The 25791-nt window shown below is 36.4% G+C and overlaps 1 protein-coding gene across 8 annotated transcripts in view; it reads left to right on the top strand.

The window, feature by feature from the left end:
• IPO11 (importin 11) overlaps positions 1-25791 on the top strand; it is a 194424-nt gene that overhangs the window by 35506 nt on the left and 133127 nt on the right. For 7 of the 8 annotated variants that reach the window (XM_027605740.2, XM_027605743.2, XM_027605744.2 and 4 more), the window contains exons 4-8: positions 3842-3914; positions 4967-5170; positions 15890-16022; positions 19941-19999; positions 24538-24586. In XM_027605740.2, coding sequence (XP_027461541.2) covers positions 3842-3914; positions 4967-5170; positions 15890-16022; positions 19941-19999; positions 24538-24586 — 518 coding nt within the window. Of the gene's footprint in view, positions 1-3841; positions 3915-4966; positions 5171-15243; positions 15367-15889; positions 16023-19940; positions 20000-24537; positions 24587-25791 lie in introns of those variants that run through there. The other variant, XM_027605746.1, reaches the window with a different exon arrangement.

Raw genomic sequence — 25791 nt, forward strand, 5'->3', positions numbered from 1 at the left:
AGGATCATGACCTGAGCTGAAGGCAGACATTTAACTGAAATGAGCAACCCAGGCATCCCGTTTTTTTTTTCTTTTTTAGTTTCTGTATGAGTTATTTCTGCTCTAATCTTTATCATTTCCTTTTTAGTGCTGGTTTTGTTTTGCTTCTTTTTCTAGCTCCTTTAGGTTTAAGGTCAAGTTGTTTATCTGAGATTTTTCTTGCTTCATGAGGTAGGTCTGTATTGCTATAAATTTCACTCTTACAACCACTTTTGCTGTATCCCAGAGGTTTTGGACCAACGTGTTTTCTTTATTTCATTTGTTTCCATATACTTTTTTATTTTTTCTTTTATTTCCTGGTTGAGCCATTCACTGTTTAGGAGCATGTTATTTAACCTCCATGTATTTGTGGTCCTTCCAGAATTTTTCTTGTGATTGAATTCTAGTTTCATATCATTATGTTCAAATAATGTGTGTGCTATGATTTTAATCTTAATGAATTTGTTGAGGTTTGTTTTGTGGACTAATATGTGATCTATTCTGGAGACTGTCCTGTGTGCACTTGAAAAGAATGTGTATTCTCAGGGCACCTGGGTGGCTCAGTCGTTAAACGTCTGCCTTTGGCTCAGGTCATGATCCCAGGGTCCTGGGATCGAGCCCCATGTTGGGCTCCCTGCTTAGCAGGAAGCCTCCTTCTCCCTCTCCCACTCCCCCTGCTTGTGTTCCCTCTCTCCCTGTTTCTCTCTCTCTCAAATAAATAAATCTTTAAAAACAAACAACCTCCCTTAAAAAAAAAAAGAATGTGTGTTCTCTTGTTTTAAAGATTACTTATTTGTTTATTTGAGAGAGAGAGCGAGAGAGCGAGAGAGAGCGCGCGCACAAGCGGGGGAGGGGCAAAGGGAGAGGGTGAAGCAGGCTCCTTGCTGAGCAGGGAGCCCGATGCAGGGCTCCATCCCAGGCCCCTGGGATCATGACCTGGGCGGAAGGCAGACGCTTAACCGACTGAGCCACCCAGGCGCCCCATATTCTGTTTTAGAATAGAATGTTCTGACGATGTCTGTTAAATCCCTCTGTTCCAGTGTCAGTCAAAGTCATTGTTTCCTTGCTGATGTTATGTTAAGATGATCTATTCGTAGTTGTAAGTGGGATATTAAATTCCGTTACTATTGTATTATTATCTGTTAGTTCCATTATGTTTGTTATTAACTGTTTTATGTATTTAGGTGCTTGTATGTTGGGTGCATATATATTTGTGATAGTTATATCTCTTGTTTGATTGTCCCCTTTATTATTATATAGTGTCCTTTGTCTCTTGGTTCATTTTTTGCTTTTAAGTTTATTTTGTCTGATAAAAGTATTGCTACTCTGGCTTTCTTTTGACATCCATTTGTATGATAGATATTTCTCCATCCCCTCACTTTCAATGGTGGGAGTCCGTTTGGAGTAGTTCTGGGCCCATTTGGGGCTGCTTGCCCACTTCTAGGCTTGTAGCACTGCTTTGGATGGGCTTTAGCTGAGTGCATATTGGAGGGGCAGGTACTCAGGAGAATACCAGGGTGGGGCATGCTGTTAGCAGGTTAGGTGGGAAGTGTTGGTGCTGACTGGTTCCAGCATTTGTCTCCTTATCTAGGCTGGGGTTGGGAGGGTGGTGCCTGCCAGCTCTTTTGTTTTCAGAGAAGCCTCTCAAAGTTCCCTGCCTCTCCATCACAGGCTTTGTGATGAGTAAACAAAAATCTGTTTCCCAGGCACTGTAGATGTTTTTCCAACTGCTGCTTCTATGCCATATCTCAGCAGGGCTATTTGTTGTGCTTTCTCTTTAAGGGCAGGGACTCCCACCTTCCCAGCTCTCCCAGGGCCTAGCCCACTGATTTGTAATGTTCCAGGTGATAAGCTCCACTGGTCATTAGGCCTCATTGTTTTTCAAAGCCAAGAGTTATGGGGATTGGTCCTCCCTGTGTGTGTCCCCCATGACTGGGGTTTGCTCCTCTTCCCTCTCTGCACCGGTCTCATCCCTCCCTCCCTTGGACAGTCTTGCAGATCCATTTTGCTCCTAACCATCTCTTTTCCCTTCCTACCCTCTTGAGTATTTCCTGTTCGCTGCATTTAGCTGTGGAGTCTGTTCTGCCAGTCTTCAGGTTGTGTCCTGTGTTACCAGATGTTGGTATTACATAGTTGTATGCATGGGAAGGTAAGCTTAGTATCCTCCTGCTCTGCCATCTTCCCCTGAAAAGCCAGCAGTAGTATTCCTTTAAATTTATCTTCCTAGAGTTCCTCATTTCTTTCATTGGTATTGGGCTTCCATCTGGATCCATTTGTCTTCTGCCAAAGAATTGCCTTTAGTACAATTTAGAACACCCTTGAAACTAGAAGTCCATTTTTTCTTTCCCTTTCTCTCTCTCTTTCTTTCTTTTTCTACCTTTTTTTTTTTTTAAAGTAAGTTCTACACCCATTGTGGGGCTTGAACTAATGACCCAGAGATGAAGAGTCAGATGTTTTACTCCCCCCGAGCCAGCCAGGTGCTCCTAGAAGTCTCTTTTTTTCTCATTATTTTTAATCTGGATATTTTCCACTGACATTTCTTCAAGTTCATTACCTTTGTTTTGCCCCCCCCCCCCTTTTTAAATCAGTTCTGGGATTTCCCTTTAGTATTTTTTAAAAGATGAATTCCACCTATGTGGTGAAATACTATAGTTTTCACCTGTTTTCTTGAACATAACCACAATTTTTTAAGTGTAATTTTGATAACTACAATTTTTATATCTCCTGTTTCTATTCGTGTTTTGATTTTAATCATTTTTACTTGGTATATATTGTATATGATAAGTTTTGACTCAGTGCTAAACATTGTTTAGGGAAAATTGGAGAGGCTTGGAATTTTGTTTTTTTCACTAGAGAGAATTTAATTTCTTCCAGGCAAGCAAAATAGAATATGACTTCAACCTTGGTTTAGTTGAGGGTGGTCTCTTTCTGGTTTACTCTTAATCCCAATTTTTAGCCTTCTTGGGGTTTCAGCTGCAGGCTTTGGGTGTTTACCCAAAGTATTGCCTTGTTGGTTGGCCCTGAGCTTTAGTTTTTGTCTTTCCAACCCTGAGACCTGGTGAAATCTCTTCCTTGCTTATTAGTCTTGTAGCTGCTGCTCTCACCTTGATTCCTTGTGGGCAGATACCTCAAGGGAAATGTACTGGTTCAGCACAGTTCCCTTCCCTTCTTTCTAAGACCCCTCTCAAGTCCTGGCTGCCTACATTGTTTTTAGATGCTGCATTAGTTTTTTAGGTCTGCCATCACTACCTACCAGATACTAGGTAGCTTAAAACAATAGAATTGTATTCTCTTACAGTTCAGAAGTCTAGAAGTCTAAAGTGAAGATGCTTGTCAGGGCTTTGCTTATTCTGAAGGTTCTAGATTTTTAAACTAGTTGATTTCTAATAATTCTTTCATCCCAGATATCCTCTGATTCCTGATCCTCCATAGAATAACCTCACTCAGATTTTATAGAAGTCAGTGGAAGACTAATACATACTCATACACATTTCTTTTAGCAGCGATTAATTTTTTTTTTTTAGGCGACTATTTTTATATCAATAAAAGCAGATGTCAAAATACATTTCTTACTTTGGATTTGTCTTATTTCCTCCTGTTTACTATTTTGTGCTTCATATTTATTCAGTTGTGAAGGAGTTTTATGCTTATGAATTACTTGATGTGCCAATATTGTAAGTAATGGAAATAATTCTGTTTGTTTACCAAAACTAATCAGAACCCCTCCTTTGAAAGGCTTTTTATTGTTAAAATTCAAAATAGTGTTTACCAGTGTTTATTGTTAGGTAGCATTCCTTTGCATAATAAATAAATCTTTTTACAGTGCTCTCTCAGAGGAGGAGAAATCTACTTTGCGTGCAGGGCTAATCACCAACTTCAATGAACCAGTAAACCAGGTTAGTGAGAAAACGAATGCTAAGTATTCTTTCTTTTGCCTTACTTTGTACTTCTTTCCTGAACTAATTTTGTTTTTTTTGCATTAAAAATGACATTTTATAATGTCCATTTGTGATGTTTATGGGTTTTAAATTCTGAGATTCAGTTCGAGCTGTTAAGAATTTTGGTTATATTTGGCTATTGTTTTAAAATTCAGAAGTCATTTTAAGATACACACTATTGGAAGCAAGTCTCTATATATTTGTAGTCTTAGAAATTAATTTTAATGATTTATGTTATTCCCACCTCCTTTTTTTAAACTACAGGATGTCTTCTCTATTTCCTTCATCCATCACATTTTCCATTCTCACTGTGTACTCTGAGGGGGTTAGATAATAGATTACACAGTTCAATTTTTTTCTTTCCTCTAGAGTGAGATTTTTCTTAAAAGACTAAGTTTTGCTTACGGTTACAAAAATTCTTAGATTTTTACAAGATACTATTATTACACTTAATTACTTTAATTTGAATGTTTAAAAAGTGTTATATCTTTAATATTTACTGTGTTAGCAATTAAAACAAACTTAAAAAATATTAATTGAAAATAACAAAACCATTGATTGTTAACATAATGGAATTTTAAAAAGTGAACTGTAGCTCTTTCCCCAAATATTTAGTGAGAAGAGTAGCGTTGTTGTGCTTTTTTGCATATAGCCATAGTATCCGGGTATTTAAAAGAAGACATCTAGATTTTCCTATCTGCTTTTTCATTTACTCTGTTGGAATGTATTATTTTGGGAGAAGTTACATGAAGAAAATCTAGCTTCACTGATGAGTGAGGGAAAAGGAGGATCTCGTAGACCCCTGAAAAGTTCTTAGCCCCATCCTCTCTTCAGAGGATTCATAGACCATACTTTGTGAATCACTGTCTTCAGTAAGCAGTTTTCAGTGAAATTTTATTCACTTTTGTCAAATGTCTAACTAACCAAAAGGTAATTTTCAACTGTGAATGCATTCCTTATCTGCTGATTTGATTACATATGTGTATTTCTGATGATTTTTTTCCCTTTAGATTGCAACTCAGATTGCAGTGCTGATTGCAAAAGTTGCTCGATTGGACTGTCCTAGACAGTGGCCTGAACTGATTCCCACTCTTATAGAATCTGTGAAAGTCCAAGATGATCTTCGACAGCACAGAGCATTACTTACCTTCTATCATGTTACCAAGACTCTGGCTTCCAAACGTCTGGCTGCTGATAGGAAATTGTTTTATGATGTAAGTGATTTAACGTAGTTAAATTTGATTATGAAAACTGCTACTGGTATAAAAATGTCTGTAGTTTTACCCCTCTAAATATTTTAATCAAAGACTATGAATTCTTTCCAGTGGACCTAAAAGCTTCAGAATAATAGATAACATCTGAAAGATTTTAAACTGGATAGTGATACAATAAGTAAGATTGCATAGTTGCCAGTAAGCAGGGATTGGTTGTTAGAGAATGGTCTGAAGGCAGAGACTCTTTTGAGGCTTTTGAGGTTCAGATGGAAAAAAGAAGCTGTGATAAAGAGAACATTTATGAGGGATAGAGTTGAAATATAGAAAGTTAAAATTGACATTCCTGGGTAATTGATGCATGTAGGGCAGATGTGGGGAAGGAGTCTGACATAACTGGTGGGTGAGACCCTTTACTGGGTGTTTTAGCATGCTTTGTTGAAAAAACTGCGTTTTTCAGTCACTTGCTTTGACATTTTTTTATTTGATTATTTTCACCTTATTAAAGTAGTAATTTTCATATTCAACCTAGTGTTTTGGACTGCACCATGTAACACTGGTAAGTCTCATAGTATTTTTAACAGTGTTCTTGTTTGCCTTTGTAATCCTCACTTTGAGGATATAATTTGGGAATCTGCATTTCTAATAGGCTTCCCAGGTAACTCTTAAATATACCAAAGCTTAAGCCAGAATCACATTAGGTTCTCTACTTTGAACCCAGTTGGTTTAAATAGCCAATATTAGGTTTATCCAAGGATGTTGAGTGTAAGAGAAATTCTTTTTGTTGAAGGTTGCTTTTTAAATCCTTGTTGCTTTTGCTTGATATCCAGCTAGGATTTAAGAAATGGACTGTTGATTCTTTCAGGTCTTTCTGTGAATTTCTTGCTGATTTTGCTCGACTTTATCTCCATCTTACACTCTTCTCTTTACTTTTATATTGGCTCTTTTCCCAAGTCAAATGTCTTGAAGGTTGAGGGTTGCAATTATTTTATGAAAGGGTACCCTTCTCCAGAAGTCTGAATTCAAAGTTCAGCTTTCTCAAGTTGTACTCTCCTAATGTGTTGCTTCAGTTTTCAGGTATAATTTATATTTATCCTAAGCAGTCTCTGTGAATCATACCTAATCGAGGCTGTATTCTGGATAGCTTGTTTGAGTTAGCTTTCTGAGCCCTTCAACTTTCTTGGTCAGTTTTCTTGTAGTAGGAGGAAGCTGTTTCCTCTCTGTACACTGTAAAGTATAGGTCTTCCTAGCATGTTGTAGGTACTTCGGGCATACTGTTTATTCTATAGTGCTGACTTAGAATTGTTGACTTATCTGTCCGAGATCCACTTCACTATGAGTTTCATGAGAGAGGAATTTTAACCTTTATTGTTATAGTCTTACAGAAGAATGCAGAGAAGTGGGTGGTGCTCAATAACTGTCAGTTAAATGAGTAAGTCGAGGAGGAGACTTGTTCTTAGATACCTTCTAGATTTCAAAGTGGCGTAATGTAAAAGAGCAGGAATTTTGGGAGAATATGTAAAACTTAAGATACCTGGAAAAAAATTCAACTTAGCACCTTTCAATATGGATTGGAGTAGCTGACCCTGGAAACACGGAGCATAGTATAGAGGGGAACACGGTCATGTCTGCTGGGTTTAGTGGGGGTATGAGATATGTAGTTGAAGGGAGTGTATGTAGGAAGACATGATTATAAAAAGCAGTTTTGCTAGTTAATAAAGTAGCCCCTATTATTTTGGTAATCTGAAGTATAGAAAAGTTCTTTAAAAAATATTTTTACTGTGATGCTAAGATGGTCTTCATGTACTCAATTGGTTTTCCACATAAAAATGTGAAGCCATAGTTGAGTTAGTTCTTCTAGCAAAGTAGTGCAGTGTACACTTAAACGTAGAACCTGCTGCTCAGTGCAACTCAACAATTTCTATATCCTCTTTTTCTTTCACATTAAAATAAATTATGGTCTTTTGAGGGGTGATGTATTACAGAATCAACAGTTGAGAGAAAATTGTTTGCAGTCACAAAATTGAGCTTGATTTGACATAAAAATGGATTTTTTTTTTTGTTTTTTATAAAACTATGCTTTTCATAGAAACCTGAATATAAAAATACTGATGTTAACTGTTAAAGGCTAAGTGATGTTAACTGTTAAGGCTAAAACTTAGAAATTTTAAAAAACTGAAGGGTTGATGAATAAAGTCCCACTGAACAGCGTGTGTATTGTTTGCATGATAGGGGTAAAAGGCAACTGAAGGAAGGTGAAACCACATTACAAGACCCTCAGACAGCATAGGTTTGAAGTGTGCAGGTCCACTTATACACAGGAGTGTTTTTACAGTACAGTTCTGTGAATAGATTTTTTGTATTATTTTCGTAGTAACATTCTTTTTTCTAACTTTATTGTAAGAGTACAGTATGTAATACATATGACGTACAAAATACATGTGTTAATCGACTGTTTATGTTACCAGGAAGCTTCCGGTCAATGATAGGCTATTCATAGTTAGGTTTTGAGGGAGGCAAAAGTTATTCACAGATTTTCAACTGCGTGTGGAGGTGGGGATTGCCCCTAACCCTCGTGTTGTTCAAAGGTCAGTCACACTTCAGAATAGTCTTCCTGATGAGTTAGTATGTTTTCTAAATAAGCTAACAAAATGGAACCACATAGCCACTTTGAGATGGATTGGTTAGTGCTAAGATCACTCAGCCTTGTAGCAGAGACTTTCACACTTAGTCTTTAGAAACCTCTAACTTCAGGATATCCCTAGGGAAAATTTCCAAAGAGTTGAAATTGTGAATGGTAAATGTGAGTATACCAAGGTGCCACTTACATGGTATAACTCTAGCCTTCAGGATATTATACTGTAGTGAAATTTACTTAAAACGTAAATGTGTATTTTGTTTTGTTTTAAAGATTTTATTTATTTGAGAGAGAGCGCGCGAATGAGCGAGTGAGCATGAGCTGGGCTGGGGGGAGGCGGAGGGGCAGAGGGTGAGGAGGAGAGGGACAAGTGGACCCCCCTCTGAGCAGGGAGCCCGACGTAGGGCTCGAGTCCAGGACCCGTGGGATGGCCTCAGCCGAAGGCAGACACTTAACTGACTGAGCCACCCAGGCGCCCCATAAATGTGTGTTTCTAAACAAATCATTAAATAGGTGAAATAGCTTGTTTTCAGTTTTGTTTGGGTGATTCTAATTGCCTCACTAAATGCATCCTGATCCTAGGTCTTGTCTCTTGCTCTGCCAAATTTTATATTGGCTTTTAAAAACACCTTTTTTAAAGAATGGCTTCAGATTTTATAAAGGGTCATTTCTGCTGTGAGCCTCTGTGGGGCTTTGAGCTTGTATGTGTGTGTCTAGGCTTATATTAATAGGGGAAGAAGAAGCTTTTGGTGGGGAATTTTAAGGGAGGAGAGAGACTCATTGGGACTAGCTTGAACCAAAAAAAAAAAAAAACCAAAAAAAAAAACCAAAAAAAAACAAACTGTGCACTGAACAGAAGAGATTTTTAGTATAGCATGGTGTTTGTCTTTTCTGTAGTATAAAGACTGTTACTTGGGTCCTAGGAAAAGGGACTTGGAAAAAGAATAAAAACTCAAAAAATGTATCACTAAAATCTCTGTAAATTGCTCATGAAGGAGTATTGTTTGTTCTATCCACAAGACATATATTGGGTTCCTACTCTGCCAGTCACTGTATTGGATGCCTGAGACACAGCTGTGAACAAAGATAAGGTCCCAAGTTGGGAGGAGGGTAGTTTGACCTTTTCCTTCCCCTTCACGAATTGTGATTCTTCGGATACATGAGAGCATCATTTAGGCACCAGTGGCAGAACACAGGTCTGTGGCTGTGCAAGGATTAGAGAACTTTAGGGATCTGTAACATGGGCCACAGTGTCCCTCCTGGGCCTGAGCTGTACCAGTGGCAGGTTTGAAAACAAAATGAAAACGAGGGTTTACTAAAAGATATGTAGGTAACAGATGCTACCAGTCTTTAGGAATGTCCTTCAGTGAAAATAAATAAATATCTGTTGAGAGACTTTGGCAGTTTGATTGGAAATTGTTTTTGAGATAGATCTTATACCCACCAGAGCTTCTGTCCTGAGACATTTTGGCAATTTGATATATATATGGTTCAATGGAAACAACTATATATTTAAGCCTTGTATTAAAGCAAAAGCTGATTACTACCAAAATAACTACCTTTTTGTCATTAAGAACATACAGGCGTTTTTTAAATCGTATTTTGAATTTTTTTTCTTGTTTTAAATTTTTTTTCCTTTTTGTCTATTTTTTTTATTTTTTAATTAACATATAATGTGTTATTTGTTTCAGGGGTACAGGTCTCTGATTCATCAGTCTTACACAATTCACGGTGCTCACCGTAGTACATACCCTCCCCAATGTCCTTGTTTTAAAAATTTTAAAACATATAGAATGCAGATGAAAAATATAAACTGCCATATATCCATCACTTAGATTTAGTAGTTAACATTTTGCTGTTTTTTTCACTTTTTTTCCTAAGGTGTTTTAAAGCAGTTTAAAGATTTAATGATATCACTAAATACTTCAGTATTCATCTGTAAAAGGATATTTTGTTTATAATTGTTTAACTTTTATCAAACCTAAGAAAAATAAAAATAGTGATTTAGTACCATTTAATATTTTTAGCAGGTTTTCTACATTATTCTCAAATATATTTTAACAAGTGGTTTGTTTGAGCCAGAAAAATGAATAAGGTGGGTATGTTTGGTCAAGTCTTTTAAGTGTCTTTAGAATAGTATTCATTTCCTTCCTTCCTTTTTTTTTTTTTTTAATGCCACTTGGTGAAAGAATTGGCTGACTTGTCTTACAGGATTTTGTACGTTCTACATCTCTTGGTTATGTGTCTTGTTCATGAGCTTGAGGTCAGGCAGGTTTGACAGCTATAGATTATGGGTAATATTTTGTGTCCCACTGTTAGTGATGAATTGTAAGACTTTGATTTAAAACTTTCTCAGTGGTAATGTTTCTTAGGAGAAAATTGTGAGAACCACGATCTGGAAGCTAAAAAAGTGTAAGGATGTTTTAAATGCTAAGAGAAATAAAACTTCCCATAATAGTTCCCTTTTGACATTCAGGGAGTGAAGTCTTTGCACTTATCCGTTAAAATCACTCAGCAGTCAGTGGGTGGCAGTGTTTCTTGTGGTTTAGAAAAATAAAATGCAAGTATTGATGGTTTTTGTGAACAGTACCTAATGTGTTTCATTAAATAGCTTATTTTCATATTGTCTCACTGAATTGTCTTCCTTTTCCCTCCACATTTTTGAGAGGAATATGTAGAAGAAATATTTTTATTTCGCGTACTTGCTTCGTTATTTTCCCTGTTCCACCTGAGCCTTCTGAAAGCATACATCAGGTGGTGTTTTCTGGAGCAGGTAGAAGCTTGTGCAGGACTTGTTTATCTGGGATAGTTGGCAGTGCTTCTTCCGAAATTCCTGTGGTTTCTTCCTTCATTTTCTGTCTTTCTCCTTTTACCATTGGGCTGAAAGGGTAGTGCCATTGCTTATTCTTCATTCTAACCATCTCTGTTTGGTTAGAGGCCTTTTGTTTGTAGGCTAGCTAAAAAGAACTTGAATTAGAGCTTTAATAGATGTCTTATGTCCTTAACTAGGTGCTTAGCTCCAGAACTGAATATGAAACAAAGGAGAATGTCAATTAAAAATTGCCTCCGGCAGTACTACTGATTCTTTCTTGATTTTTGCCTAAAATGCTGTATGCCTTCATTCAGCAGTACCTGCCATTTGCCAAGCTACTTAGGTGCTTTTCATATTTATATGACTAATTAAAGTGGTACTTTCATACTATTAATTTCCAGGGCTAGCAAGCGGGAAGAATTAATAAAGATCTAACTTTGCCCTTAATATCTGTAACTGTTATGGCATTATTTTTTTTAAGAAATGGGGATGAAAATTTCAAAAATTGCTGAAAGTTGCTTAAGGTAGAATGGATAGAACCTTTGATTATCTGAATTATGGGACTTTTTAAAAAAATTCTTTAAATTTATATTGTTATGTTAATCACCATACATTACACCATTAGTTTTTGATGTAGTGTTCCATGATTCATTGTGCGTAACACCCAGTGCTCCACAAAGAACGTGCCCTCTTTAATACCCATCACCAGGCTAACCCATCCCCCCACCCCCTCCCCTCTAGAACCCCCAGTTTGTTTTTCAGAGTCCATCGTCTCTCATGGTTCGTTTCCCCCTCCGATTTCCCCCCTTCATTCTTCCCCTCCTGCTACCTTCTTCTTCTTTTTTTTTTTAACATATAATGTATTATTTGTTTCAGAAGTACAGATCTGTGAGGCAGCAGTCTTGCACAATTCACAGCGCTCACCATAGCACATACCCTCCCCAATGTCTGTCACCCAGCCACCCCCTCCCTCCCACCCAACCACCCCTCCAGCAACCCTCAGTTTGTTTCCTGAGATTAAGAATTCCTCATATCAGTGAGGTCATATGATACATGTCTTTCTCTGATTGACTTATTTCACTCAGCATAACACTCTCCATTTGCATCCATGTCCTTGCAAATGGCAAGATCTCTGAATTAATGGGACTTTCTTAAACATGTTTTAGAGTGAAATGATAAATGGAAAAGAGGACGATTTTATGGAGCAAAATGGAATTTTATTACAATGACTTTGATTCCACCATAATGAAAAACTTCCTTTTCTTCACTTTTGTGACAATAAGAACCTTTGGTACAGTGCTCACAGATGTTCTGTGGTATATTTTGTTTTTTGTGTTGGGAGTCAGTGGGGAGGATTTTATGTTGGGTATGTGTACTATAATTTACATTGTGCATATGCAGGTGGTAGAACTCTGTAAAGGGTTATTCTCCTGGTAACAGAAGTAGTGCCTGAAAAAATTATAACAGTTAAAGTAGTTTTGCCATGTTGCTAATGTTATTGTAAAATACCTAAAATACCTTGAAAATAAATCTGACATGTTTTTTTAGTTAGCTAGAATGCAGCAGGAAGTTACTCACAGAAGAGGTCCCAAATAAGGCAGTCGAAGGCTCTCAGCAGAAGGGAGGAGGGGAAGGGACAAAAGCAGGGAAGGAATGTGTTTTGTCTTGCAGAACCAACAGTGCTAGCCAAGGAGAGAACCAACTGCGTGTTTCACTTGAGAGCCCCTTGCTAGGTGTATCTCCCCTGATAGCCCCTACTTGAGTCAGTTTGAGCTGGATTAGAAGTGAGAACCTGTGCAGAAGCCCCCCCTGAGTTGTCCTGAGGTAACCTTTAGTTCATTATAACTCTGAGGTCTCCTCCTGTGGGCAGAGTTTTCATACATTGGATGTATGCAGTAGGAAGCATGTTGATATGCTAGGCAAGCACAGTTGAACCAGAGTGCTTATGTGAGCTCCCCGCTCCTGCCCCCTGATACACTCAATAAAGGTTTCCTATCCTAACCTCACTGAGAGAGAGTGCTTTGAGAGCTATCTCCTTGTCTCCTTATTTGTAGCAAATAATACAAAGTTCTTTGCTTTCAGTACTTTCTTGGGTTGTGTTGTATTTGATGCACCCCCAGCGGTGAACCTCCTGAGTTCAGTTATGTTATGCTGGTGATTTAGGATGGTAGATTATCCCTTACAAGTTTTTTTTCTTCAGCTGGTGTCAGATTCCATTTGGTCAACTTTTTTCCTCAAGCTTAATCTTACTTTTTAATTAAGGAACTAGGGAATGGTTACTATTGTTTTCTTTATTGAGTCTGGCATGTAGTGCTAGAGGAGTACATTGAGAATGAGATGAAAGGCACTGTGACTCTTAGGATTAATGAATGGGACTTGCTCCAAATTTTATATACTTACAAAGATTATATATTTATATATGAACAATGTTCAATTTATATTAGCTGTCTTGCATAGGTACTCCATGTAAGTAATAGAAGTTCATGTTTTTCTGTTGAGTGTTGTACAAAGGAGGGTTGAGACTTAATGGAATTTGTTAAGGTGAGATTCTCATTCAGACAGTTTATTGCATCCATATTAGCAGCAGTATTGATCTTGGTGAGTGTGGGGCAGTTTTCCTTTTTGTTGTTATGGAAAAGAAAATTCTACCGTTATTAAATTGTTACATAACTTTTGGAGAACAGGATTTACTATATTGATTCTGAATGTATAGGGTAGTATCTACTTAGTATTTGTATTTTGGTATTAAAAAGTTTTAACGGAATTTATACAACTAATGTTTGTTTCTTTTACCAAATTACTGTGTAGTTAATTGCTACATACTGTATTAAGAGGCATTAGAACATAGAGGTTAAAAATGTAAGCTCTGAGCACCTTCCTTGGTTTCAGTCCTGTCTCTTCCTCTTGCTAATTATACTCTTTGCTCTTGGGCAAGTTATTTAACCTTTCTACACCTCAGTTGAGCAGGGAGTCTGATGGTGGGGCTCCATCTCGGGACCCCGGGGGTCATGACCTGAGCCAAAGGCAGATGCTTAACCGACTCAGCCACCCAGGTGCCCCTGAAACAAATAGTTTTAAGGAGATGTGAAGGAGGGCTAGAAAGTAAGTTGTAAGCAAGAGACTGCTTTAGAGTATAATAGTTTTCTGTTCTTATTTGAAATTGGGGTATGTCTCCCCTTAGATTTTATTTAATACATATGTATAAAATGGGTCTAAAAATTATGGCCAGGGCTATAGACTTCAGTTTATTTTGTTGAAATATTTGCTGCAATAAGGAATTATACTGTAGTTTAAAAGTTTGCTTTTAGGTCTTATGTATCATGACTACTTCTTCCCTGCCTCTAAATCTCTTTCTGTTCTTTCACTTTATTCTGGCAGACAAAAGTTTGATGATTTACATGTTTGGAAAAGTATAGGATGCTCTAACTTACATTTACCAGTAAGTGTAATAAAAATTAAGTTGATGGATTTTTCCGTTTCTAGATGTGTATTTTAACCTCAGAGTCTCAGAAAGGACTTGATTTACTAAGAAAAATACTGCAGTTCACTATAGTCCTAAGTAAAGCTTACACGTTTTTTGAAGTGTTTTTTTTTTCTTCTTCTTCAGATTATATCCCTTCTGATTAGAATGAGTATTTGCTTCTGTGTTACAGTATTGTTTCCTAGGATGATACCAATTTTAGACCCTTAACTTTTTATGATATTGCTGCTTGCTGTAATACAGTATTGAGCTAATTATCACTACTGTATTTTGACTATCATGAAACATTAAGATTAAATAATTTGATTTTACTTTCTAATATATTCCATGTGTATTTGAGAATATGCTGAATTTATTTATTAAGTAGTCATTGTACTTGTTTTAAGCATATGCACAAAATAAGGGAGAGCCAAAGCTCTGATCATTTAGTGAAGACAGGAGGCCTTTTAGATTCCGACAGTTTATTACTTAGTTTGGACGGAGAAAAGAAATTAGACACATTGGTACCAACTCCCTGTGATTTTTGTTCCACATACCAAAAAGAATGACCAAAGCAATATGGTCTGAATGGCTCAGGTGCAAATTGTGGGATGCCCCATTGCTAAGGAGGCTCTTCTAGACCGTAACTAAGTGGGTTTTTTTTTCTGCAGCTCTATTTTGAAGGGGATGGGTCAGAGAACTTTATATCTCATCAGAACCCAGGAAGTGAGGAGGTGAGCAGGAGATGGTCTTGTAGCAGTTCCTTACAAGCTTTCCATTTCTTGTTTTCCAGGAGGATTGTAATAAGTTCTGCTGATACTCCTATTAGTTGTATTCAAGCCTTTGCCTTTGTGGCCTATGTAGATACATGCAAAGTCACCAGGGGGATTTGGCAAAGCTCTTTTCCTACACCTGTAAGCACAGGCCATTAAATTATTGAATTAAAATAATAGAAATGGGATTTTTTTCATAGAAGTTTTATTTTATTTATAGGATTGCATTTCTGACTGGTTTCTGATGCCTAAAATTAATATAAATCCAGTGTTTAGTGGAGATGATATACTTTTAATCTGGAGTAAGAAAAAGCATTCTAGAGTATGCTAATGATAACTAGTCATTCATGTGTACTTTCATATCATTTTTATTTAAATTGAATGGCCATGTAGACTCAGCTGGATTGCTCTTAGACCTTCTGGAAAAACAAACAAAAAAAGCTGAAGATCCCCCTGGAAATGGTTCTGCCTCAACCTGGGTGGCAGAGGCCAACTGCATCCCAGTGTGAAAGTGAGGTTTGTAAATATCAGTACCTATTAGGAAATCAGCCTGACAAGCATTGTGGTTTGTATGTTCCTGCTTTAAATGCCCTAAAACCATAATGGGTAGAACCGGCAGAACACAAATTTGATTCTTCTGTATTTCTTAGTATATTGTTTTATATATTATACTCAATGACAGTCTGTCACTGTTTTAAAAACTGAGTGTTGCATATTAGTGGAAGAAAAAAGGTATAAATAGAAAATGTCAGACTGCAGTGCAGGCATTAGACTTAAGTACTGTTTCAAGAAAAACGAATATTTTAGGTGTGTATATGTGTGTTCACAGCAGCAGCAGAAACGGTCCTTGATACTGTATGTTCTGTCTTAAAAAGTTTGAAACGTGATAAATGACTTAACTATTTCACATCTCACTGAAAATGACATTAAAACTGTAATTAAAAACTGACCTAAAAGCTGAAATGTATTACTCTGTAGATCTCATTGATTACTGAAATCTGTGTTTTTTATGAACAAATTTGTTGGTATTTCTTTGCAGTTAGCTTCTGGAATTTATAATTTTGCCTGCTCTCTGTGGAATCACCATACAGACACATTCCTTCAACACGTTTCTTCTGGCGGTGAAGCTGCAGTTCTAAGTTCACTAGAACGAACTCTGCTGTCATTGAAAGGTACTATTAAACTTGATATGTTCAGTTTTGGAAATGACATACCTCAGAAGAATCAACAAATAGTTCCTTTGATGGATTATCTGCTCTCACTTGCCCTGGGAGTGTATGTGGTTAGTCTCTCCCTCACATACAAGGCCTTATTTGTGGTTGGTTTTCCGTTAGAATAGCCTTTGCTCAAGGAATTTGTGGGATCAAAGTGTGGGATAGTTTTATGTTATAGTCACATTTCTGGGGTCTTGGGGTTCTGAATATGTTCCTTTCAAATATTTCTGCTTTTTTTTTTTTTTTTTTGCTCTACTTTACACTTCCCTTTCTGGGCTCCTACCCTTACCATTGCTGTGCTCACTTCACTACACTTCAGTCCTCAAGTGTTCGTTCAGCTCTGTCTCCCAGGTCTGTTTTCCATGAGAACTCAGCTTCTGTCTTTCTTGTTTGTACGTCAGGCTCGCTTGGACTTTAGAAGGTGCTCGATGGCATGCCATCTTAGCCTGTGTTTTCCTATGCTTTGCTTGTAGGTATCCCTTAGCATAAATTTCTATTTGGTCTTCCCCGAGCTGGTTACCTTTACAAATGTATTCTGAGATTCCTTTCCTTTACAGAACACTCACGCTTGGCTCATTCTCTTTGTCTTCCAATCTTTCTCTTCTGGTGCTTAGGCTTTTTATTAGTTTGTGTTTCTTAGTTTGATCTCAGGTAGCCTTTAGTGCTCTTACTGTGGCTCATTTTGCATCCTTTGGCTTTACTTCTAAGCCCTTTTGTCATACTCCTCTTAGTACCGTAGGATGCCGCTGTACACTCTTGGCACTGCTCTCGTGCATCACTTAACATTGATCAGACAGTGGATGCACAGACTTCAAACTGTCAGCACATTTTGGTGAACCTTGTAGACAAAAGCGTGAATGATTTTAAGGGACTGCTGACAAGTAAAATTCATTGTACAGGTGGTTGGTTGTATAAGTGAGTGGAGATGGTTTTGTCAACATCCTTGAGGAAGAAATTTAAAAGGATTTAGAGATAAACATTTATCCAGAAAGAATTAGAGAAACTGGTGTAAGGTTATGTGTACAAGACTTGTGTAAGTTCTGTATTTAATGATTAAGGAATTTTCACTAGTGCTTTTGATTGTGCTTTTCTTACCTTACTGATTTCAAAGAGTAACTCTGACAAAAAGGATGCAGCACTAACCTACATTAGCCTGATTTTAGCTTTTCAGTACTTCCTTGTCTCAGGGTCTTAGGTACACTGTAGCATTTCTAAGATATCTTGACCTGAAAAAATCCCATAGCATTTCCTTTTAAAATATTTGTTCCGCCCAGCTGTAAATTTCTATGACTTGAGCAAAACTTAAGACTTCAGTTTTTGTTATATGTAATCTGAGTCTATACCTGTGTGCACTTAGGTGTGCATATATATATATATATATATATATATATATTCATTATTTCAGTAAATTTGTGGTTGGGTGTTTGACACTAGATGGACATAATAAAATGGTTACACAAATATATGTAAAATGACACGTGACAGTGGTCTTAAAATATGGTAACTGACAATGTGGTCAGAAAGGACTTCCTGAGAAAGTGATGTTTGAACCAGCATCATCGTAGGGTAAGTAGACGTTAGCCAAGTGATGAAGGGGGAAAGAAAGGACTGTCCCAGGTAATGTGGAGCAAGTACTTTTGTGGGAATGAATGAATCAAGAATAAGGGACTCAATTTGAATCCTGTTTTCTCCTATGATGATGAGTAACTTTTGAGTTGCATATAATTGTAGTTTGATAGTTTTGTAGACAGTTGCGTTCTAAACTTCTTTTTTTTTTCCACCATTACCTCCTTCTAAACCTGTTTTTAGTATACTGCCTTTGAGCTTCACGTCATGAACCCTCACTCTCAGTTACAGAGATAGCAGTGCTATCTGTAACGTTTTCTTAAAGTGATGTGACTTTGAATTTTATAGTCTCTGTTGCTGCCATCTTTGTGTTTCTGATTCGTGCTGTTTTACATATATTATACTATTGAATCCTTTAATAACCTTATGAAGTAGGACTTACTAACACAGTTTACAGGCAAAGAATGTGAGATCTAGAAAAGTTGTCCAAAATAATACAGCTGTAAACATTGGAGCTGGGAGTTAAATATAGGTCTGACTTCAATCGTTGATCCTACTTGTCTCCCTGTGTACACCAGTTACTCATAAAATGTGATGTTTGTTTATACTTGAGCGCTGTAGTCTGTTTCAGATTTAGAAATAGTTCAGCTTTTATATCCTTTGTAGGAGATACTATATTTTCATTAATGTAGTCTAAAATTAAATGAAGCTCTTTGGTCACTGTTGAGACATATTTCATGGTTATGGAATAGAGAACTTTCTCAGTTTCAACTTATAGGGGTTTTTGCAGGTGAGAAGTACTAACAGTTGTAGCAATTAAATTAAGTTTTGCAATATAGTTTTAGAAACATATGTAGTTAAGATATGTGAGAAGAACACAGCTTTTTTTTTTTAGAATAACAAAAAATATTTTACTAAAACATAAGATTTACAGAAGTTTCGAGACAAGCCATGCAAAATGGTCACAAGCTTTTTCTTGAAGGAAGTATTCTACACTTGACAGCAAAGTCACAGTTTTACTAGTGAGGGCTGTGATGTTTGTTTAATGTTCCCATTTTGGTTCAAACAATCAAGCTTGTCCATCTACAGCATCTAAATGAAGTTAGACTTGGCTAGAGAGCATATTCTAAAGAACTGGTTAGCTGCTTTTAACCAGTACAATTAGATCACCATAAAAAGGGGGAAAGGAGCCCATAAAATTAAAATAAAACTGCCTCTCCCCCTCAAAAAAAGTAACAAAGAAAAACACCCACACCCCTGCAGCTAACCCTGACAACTACCTTCATTCACAGTGCTTTATACTCAAGCCATGATGGGGGAAAATGAATAAAAGCTGAGAAGGGCCACTGCTTTTAAATGTTTCACAACAATCCAGATGGTACTTCTAACCTCTGCTCATGCTTTACAACAGTGAATCAGGACAAGACGTAGATTTGCTAATGTGTGTTTAATCACCAAAGGACTGAAGATGTCTGGGATTTTTGCTGTAATGTTTCTAAGACTGTGTCCATTAAATGCAAACAAAAAAGGAGTCTTGGCAGAACAGGAGAAGTGATGTACAGTTGATGAACAGATCGATTTTAAATATTATTCATGGCATATAGCCTAGTCCATGCTCTAGCTGTTTCCATGGCGTGGGCTTCTTTGGTCTTCCACCGCTCCACTGCATCATTTCCTAATGGATCAGCTGGATTGTGAGCACTTAACAAAGCCTGGATCAGTAGCAGAACTGTGCGGATCTGCAGTGCTGGGGACCCCTTATCTTTCAAAATACCTAAACATACTCTTCTCAGCTTGTCTACATTAGGATGATAAATTTTGGTTTCATAACATACTTCAGGGGCTGCCATCAGGTATTCTTCTTGTAGGAATAGTTCAGGCTTAAAAGTCCCTCCCTCAAAGAGGGAGTCCTGGGGGCCAGCAGTGACCACATGAAAATAATGGGCATTGCTCTCATCTGGTTCTGCCTTTAATGCCAGGAACTGGTTCTGCCAGCAAACGCTGGGTTTCCTTGATAATCCTGTGGGGCAGCCTGGCCATCTTGTCAGATCCCGAACTCAGCCTCTGGTCCAAACTCTCAAGAACACAGCTTTTGAGTCACAAGAACTTGACTGTCATTCCATCTTTCCTACTTGGAAACAAACCAATGATCAGGGATTACCTTTCTTTATCTATTATATGAAAGGATGAAGTTAGAGTAACCCCCAGTCTTGATGAGGCTTTGTGATTCTGAGTCTTTGTTATGATTATGATTTTAATAGGATAAGGTATGAGGCATTTAGTGCAATAAAGCTCAATTTTACTTTTCAGTGCTGCGTAAATTAACTGTTAATGGATTTGTGGAACCTCATAAGAATATGGAGGTGATGGTAAGTGAAAGCAGTTACTGATTCTTTGTGGCTTTGGGAAAGTGCTTGGTATTTTCCTGAATGTTTTAAAGCTTATTCTTTTTACTTGGCATTCATTTACAAGTTTTTATTAAGTGACCTTTTACCATTTTGTATGTGTTATACTATACTTTTTAGACTTACAGCCTTTTTTTTTCAGTATATCAAAGTAGCTCATTCATGAAGGGGAGGAAATAAGCCTAGGGCAGTTCTCAAGTGCCATGATACATTGAGAGTGTTATTTATAATTTGAATTGGGGTGAACTTCTTGAATTTGAATGCTATTATTACATTTCTAGGTCCATTGTGGACCTAGATATTTAAAATGATTTTTTTTGGTTTGATCATAACTTTTGTGTGTGCTCTTTGTAGTCAATTGGATATATATATATATACAAGAAGGGAAAACCCTATTGTTAAGCCCAACATTTGTGATGTATATTCATTTTTTGTATGGCATCATCTGCTTTTTCTGTGTACAAGAATATATAGCTGTATACATTTTATCCCGAAACAAAATGGGATTGTGTTATATATTTACTCAGATCTGTGTTAGTTTTCACAGTGAGTTTAAGTCAGCTAAAATGTTGCTTTCTATAGGTTGCTTTGGGAGTGTTGAACAGAATTGTGAAAAAAGTACATCTCATTGGGTCTTTGGGTCTGCCCTACCAGATTTGACCAGAGTTACTCTGTTTTAAGTCTTTAGTATACTGTGACTGTCAGTAAGATTTTGATTGCAATAATGATTCTACTGTTAAAAGAATTTAAAAGCTGGTGATATGCATCATTATAGTGTGATGGCTATTTTGTTCTATAAAAGTGTTACATGCTTATTTTTTTAAAAGTTAAACACAGAAGGAAAGGAAATAAAAACTCACTTGAAAACTTGGTATCAAAGATATTGCTAAAATTTGTAAGTATACTTTAAGACATTTTATGCATAGTCTTTCAGATATTCTTTTCTCTCTTCCTCAGTTTTATGTAAATGGAACCCATGCTCTGTTTCTTGACTTGCTTTTTCTTAAACTTACATGTCATTTTTTCTCATGGGTATTTTTCTCATGTCAGTAATATATGTTATGTTTTTAATGATTCTATGGTAAATCCATGTGATTACTGTCAGTGAGCTAATTTTTAAAAAGTGTTAACATTAATATAGGATTCCTATAATTTACCTGCCCAGTTATCCATTGGAGCTAGGATTTAAATACAGTATTTAAGGGACTCATTTACGCATTGAAAAGTAATGATAACTAACAAAAAAGAAAATTCCTAGTTATCCACTGATGGATATATAGGTTGTTTCCAGTTTTTAATTGTTGGTCAGTGATGTTGGAATGAACATTTGGGTATATAAGTCCTTGTGTACTTTTCTGATGCACTGTTCAGGATAAATTACTAGAAGTGGAAATGGTTGATTCAAGTATAAGCACATTGATAGAATTGATTGATATTGTCAAATTGCCAAACTATGTGGAAAAAAAACAGCCATAATTTTAATGCTGATACATTTTAAATATTGATATTTATTGCCATAGTGCCATAAAACACTTCCGGAAACCAATGAGACAGCTTCTCCTAAATTCCTGCACTGTAATGCGTTAAGTTGCATAAAGGCAGAGACTATTTGATTCACTGTCCATCCCAGAGCTTGGAATAGTCTCTGCCAATAGTAAATGCTCAGTAGTTATTTGTAAAATGAATGAATATGTGATAGAGTAGAAACAGTAGGTCAGGGGCGCCTGGGTGGCTCAGTCGTTAAGCGTCTGCCTTCGGCTCGGGTTGTGATCCCAGGGTCCTGGGATCAAGCCCCGCATCAGGCTCCTTGCTCAGCGGGAAGCCTGCTTCTCCCTCTCCCACTCCCCCTGCTTGTGTTCCCTCTCTTGCTGTCTCTCTCTCTCTCTCTCTGTCAAATAAATAAATAAACCTTAAAAAAAAAAACAGGTCAGAAGGCTCAGTAATTATTTTTATATTATGTATATGTGTATATATACACATGTATATATCATATATGTATATATATATTATGTATATATCATATATATCATATATATCATATATATGATATATATATCATATGCAGTATGATATAAAATTATGTAACTAAAATATTGTGTTCATCGGTGTTTTGTTTTTTTAGTAAAAATAAATTGATTTGAATCACATTCCTAAAAAGTGGAATAGTGGTTTTCAGTGGAAACTGTCAATGTTCTGTGAGCTTTTGGCTTTCCCTTGAGAGTCTTTCTTCTGTCTACTGAAACTGTATGTCCACTTTTACTCAGTTAAAATGCTGTTTTGTAGCAGTTAAGGTATATTGACTTGTTGGAAACAAAATAGAATTTTAACAAGTTAAGAGCGGTTTTTCAGGTAACATAAAGATCTTAAAAATAACATGGAACTTAAAAGATGTTTTAGAAGCGCTGTATGATAATGGTGAGATTTTGGTTTCTGGAGGCAAATAGATTTGGATTTGAATCTTGACTTGGCCTTTTCCTGATAGCGTGGCCTCCAGCTGTTTACTTACCTACCCTCATACTCAGTTTCTTTCTTTTTTTTTTTTGTCTATAATATGAAGATGAAATAATAGTATACCTACCTCATTGGATGTTGTGAGGATTAAGGGAGATAATGATTTTTTGTAAATTGTTCAGCTAATTAAAGTGCTCTATAAATGACCATTTAATGGTTAATTTGAGTTATTGTGTAATTATATAACATAATCATAAACTAACTTAGTTTATTTGGCCTGCAGATTAGTTAGCTGTCTATAATTTTGTATATTCTTGATTCTCTTGAATCAAGAATTCAATCATTTAGCTTACTAAATTTGATGACTTTTATAATTTTCTACTTTCTTCGGAGAACCCCGATTGATAAACTAGTATTATTTAAAAGAAATAGAGTAAAATTCTTTCTACGTTGTCATTACTTTTTTTTTTCAAGATTTTATTTGACAGATAGACACATAGTGAGAGAGGGAACACAAGCAGGGGGAGTGGGTGAGGGAGAAGCCGGCTTCCTGCTGAGCAGGGAGCCCGATGTGGGGCTCGATCACAGAACCCTGGGATCATGACCTGAACTGAAGGCAGACGCTTAACGACTGAGCCACCCAGGCGCCCCTACGTTGTCCTTTCTTTAAGGGACCATTGGACTACTGTATAAATTTAAAATACATATAGGATCTCAAAGATCTTATTCTTCCTATAATGAAACATTTTGCTCTTTCATCATCCTAGGAATTATTTTTTTGTTAGTTATCATTACTTTTCAGTTATTCTCAACTGTGGTTAAAAAGACTGAAATAGTGTCAAATGTAAGATGATGGAATTGCCAGAAGGTTGAAGTAGTAGTGAAACTGTCATCTTTCAGTTTCTTTATTGGGTTGTGCACTGTATTCCATCATCTTTAAGAAGGAATAAAGAAGACTGGAAGCACTATCATTTTTATTCTACTTTCAGCTTTTGTTTAACACACTGAAAATTCAGAACTCTTCATTTTCTGCCCTAAATGGCAGAGAAGAAAATTGACGAGAGGAAGAGATTTCATAATTTTTATCTGAATCAGAAGATGGACGCTCTCAGACAGACTGAGAGCAGCATTCTAGGCCCTGATAATGATGGTGAAATTGTCTAAGTGAAATCTATTTCTGAGTCATCAGATGATGATATCCTAGTTGAATTGTCTCAAACTCAAGAATGGATGAGTGGACAACATATGCCTAAGGACAAAGAGGAAATAACACTATTCTAGTTAGTCATTCATCAGGATGGCCTTCACCATGTAGTTATTTTGTGCAAAAACCTGGACTATCGTATTTGTTGAAAGAGCATGTGACATCTTTTATACACCAAAATTTTTTGATTGAAAAAGTCTGTGATGTTTAAATTTTTAAAAATTTTAATTAGTTTTTCACTATCCCTTTATAGCTGTAAAATTTTTATAACGTTTCTTAAAATATGTATTAACAACTAAGGGTTGTTTAGATTTTTACCAGATCATAATTGATGACACTTGTTTTCTCTTTTATCTGAAGCTAATAAATTTAATACTTGGGCTTGAGAACTTCTACTTTAAATAATTAGTACCATTTATTCATATACTGAGTACTTATTATTCTCAAATACTGTTCCTGGATTCTGGGATAGAGTAATAAACATAGTAAATTTCTGGCTCTTAGGGAGTATACATTCTAGTGGGAGCAGACAGATAATAGACAGTATGCCAGGGGATTATAAGAGCTGGGAAGAAGAAAATCAGTGAGGAGAATAGAGATTATTTAGTTAAACAGAATGCTTAAATAATGTTTTATTTATTGCAAAGTGATTTAGGTAACTGAAATGAAACATTGAAGAGATGAAATACTGTATTTTCTAACGGAAGATTTGTTAATAATAGTATTTTTTATTTTCTCATTTTAACTTTTTAAAATGATGTGATAGATACATTTTAGTATTTTTGAAAAAGTATAAGGGAGCTGTTTACAACAATAAATTGAGACCTTAAAAAAACTTTTTTTCTAGGGTTTTTTACATGGAATATTTGACCGTCTGAAGCAATTTCTGGAATGCAGTAAGTACTCCTTTGACAGTAGATTTTACTTGTAGAATCCTTATTCATAGCTTGTGCTCTGCTTGCGTATCTGAAGAGGCTAACCTCTTGCATCTTGATCATCAATCCTCTGAGGTTGCATTGGGAGCTCACTTTGTCTTCATACACCTGTCTTGTCCTGAGTATTGCGGAAACTTTTTTTAATCTGTTTTGTGTCCTGTTTCTCTGTAGATATTTTTACTGCTGCTGCTCTTTTCCATGCATATATCCACAGTAGTCATGTATTTAATGCTCATTAAATGCTCATTAAATTTAATGCTCATCATTTCCTGCACCACATGCTCCTTAGACTTTGTATAGGTTCTGTCTTTTTTAGTTCATTTTACATGTGGGTATGATATAAATTACCTTAAATGGTACTTTAATTTTGTAAATCCGTTGTATATTAATCTTCACTGGCTTATCTTTAGGGCCCTCTCTCATCCACTGCACACAAGAGAATTTAGCATTTATATTTGTGTTATATTATACTCATGGTCTGTTTGTTATCCTTTTCCCTGTGATTGTAAGCAGCTTTACTCAACATACACACCTACAAACACAGAATACACACACATGTGCTTGCATGTGCACATACACATGTGTACATCCTGTGTGTGTTTGTGTACATTTACGTGCATGTGTACTTGGGGACTTAATAGTCTGAGAAGATATTTTACTGAACTCATTTTTAGGGAGTTGCTGATTGTTTCATGTCAGTCGTTTTCAGCTTAGTAAAAACAATGTTGAGTCTTTTGCCAGGCACTGTTCTGGGTACTGTACATGCAAAGATGAATAAGACAACTTATATTAGGTATTTTACTTTTATGAAAATGGTCCTTTTCTCTGGTCACCCTGTGGAGAAGCAAAGGGAAGAATAGGAGTCCTCCCAGGAGAGGAGAATGATGTAAATGATGAGATGATTCAGAAGAGTATGATTATAGAGAGTAGTTGATGGGCTGGTGGACACTATTCTGAATGTACAAAATTAATTAATTATGCCAGGGAAATTATCTGAAGAAAATGGTCAGAAAATGCAGGAAAAATAATGAGTATGTTATACTCTTTGAATGCTTTGTTTTTACCTCTTTTGCTTGTAAATTTCAACTATGACTAATTTAGATTTTGGAAATGTGATTGGTAATTCATGGATAAAATTGCTACTTCCCTTTTACTTGAACATGAGC

The sequence above is a fragment of the Zalophus californianus genome, chromosome 5, assembly GCF_009762305.2.
Source record: "Zalophus californianus isolate mZalCal1 chromosome 5, mZalCal1.pri.v2, whole genome shotgun sequence".
NCBI lineage: Eukaryota > Metazoa > Chordata > Mammalia > Carnivora > Otariidae > Zalophus > Zalophus californianus.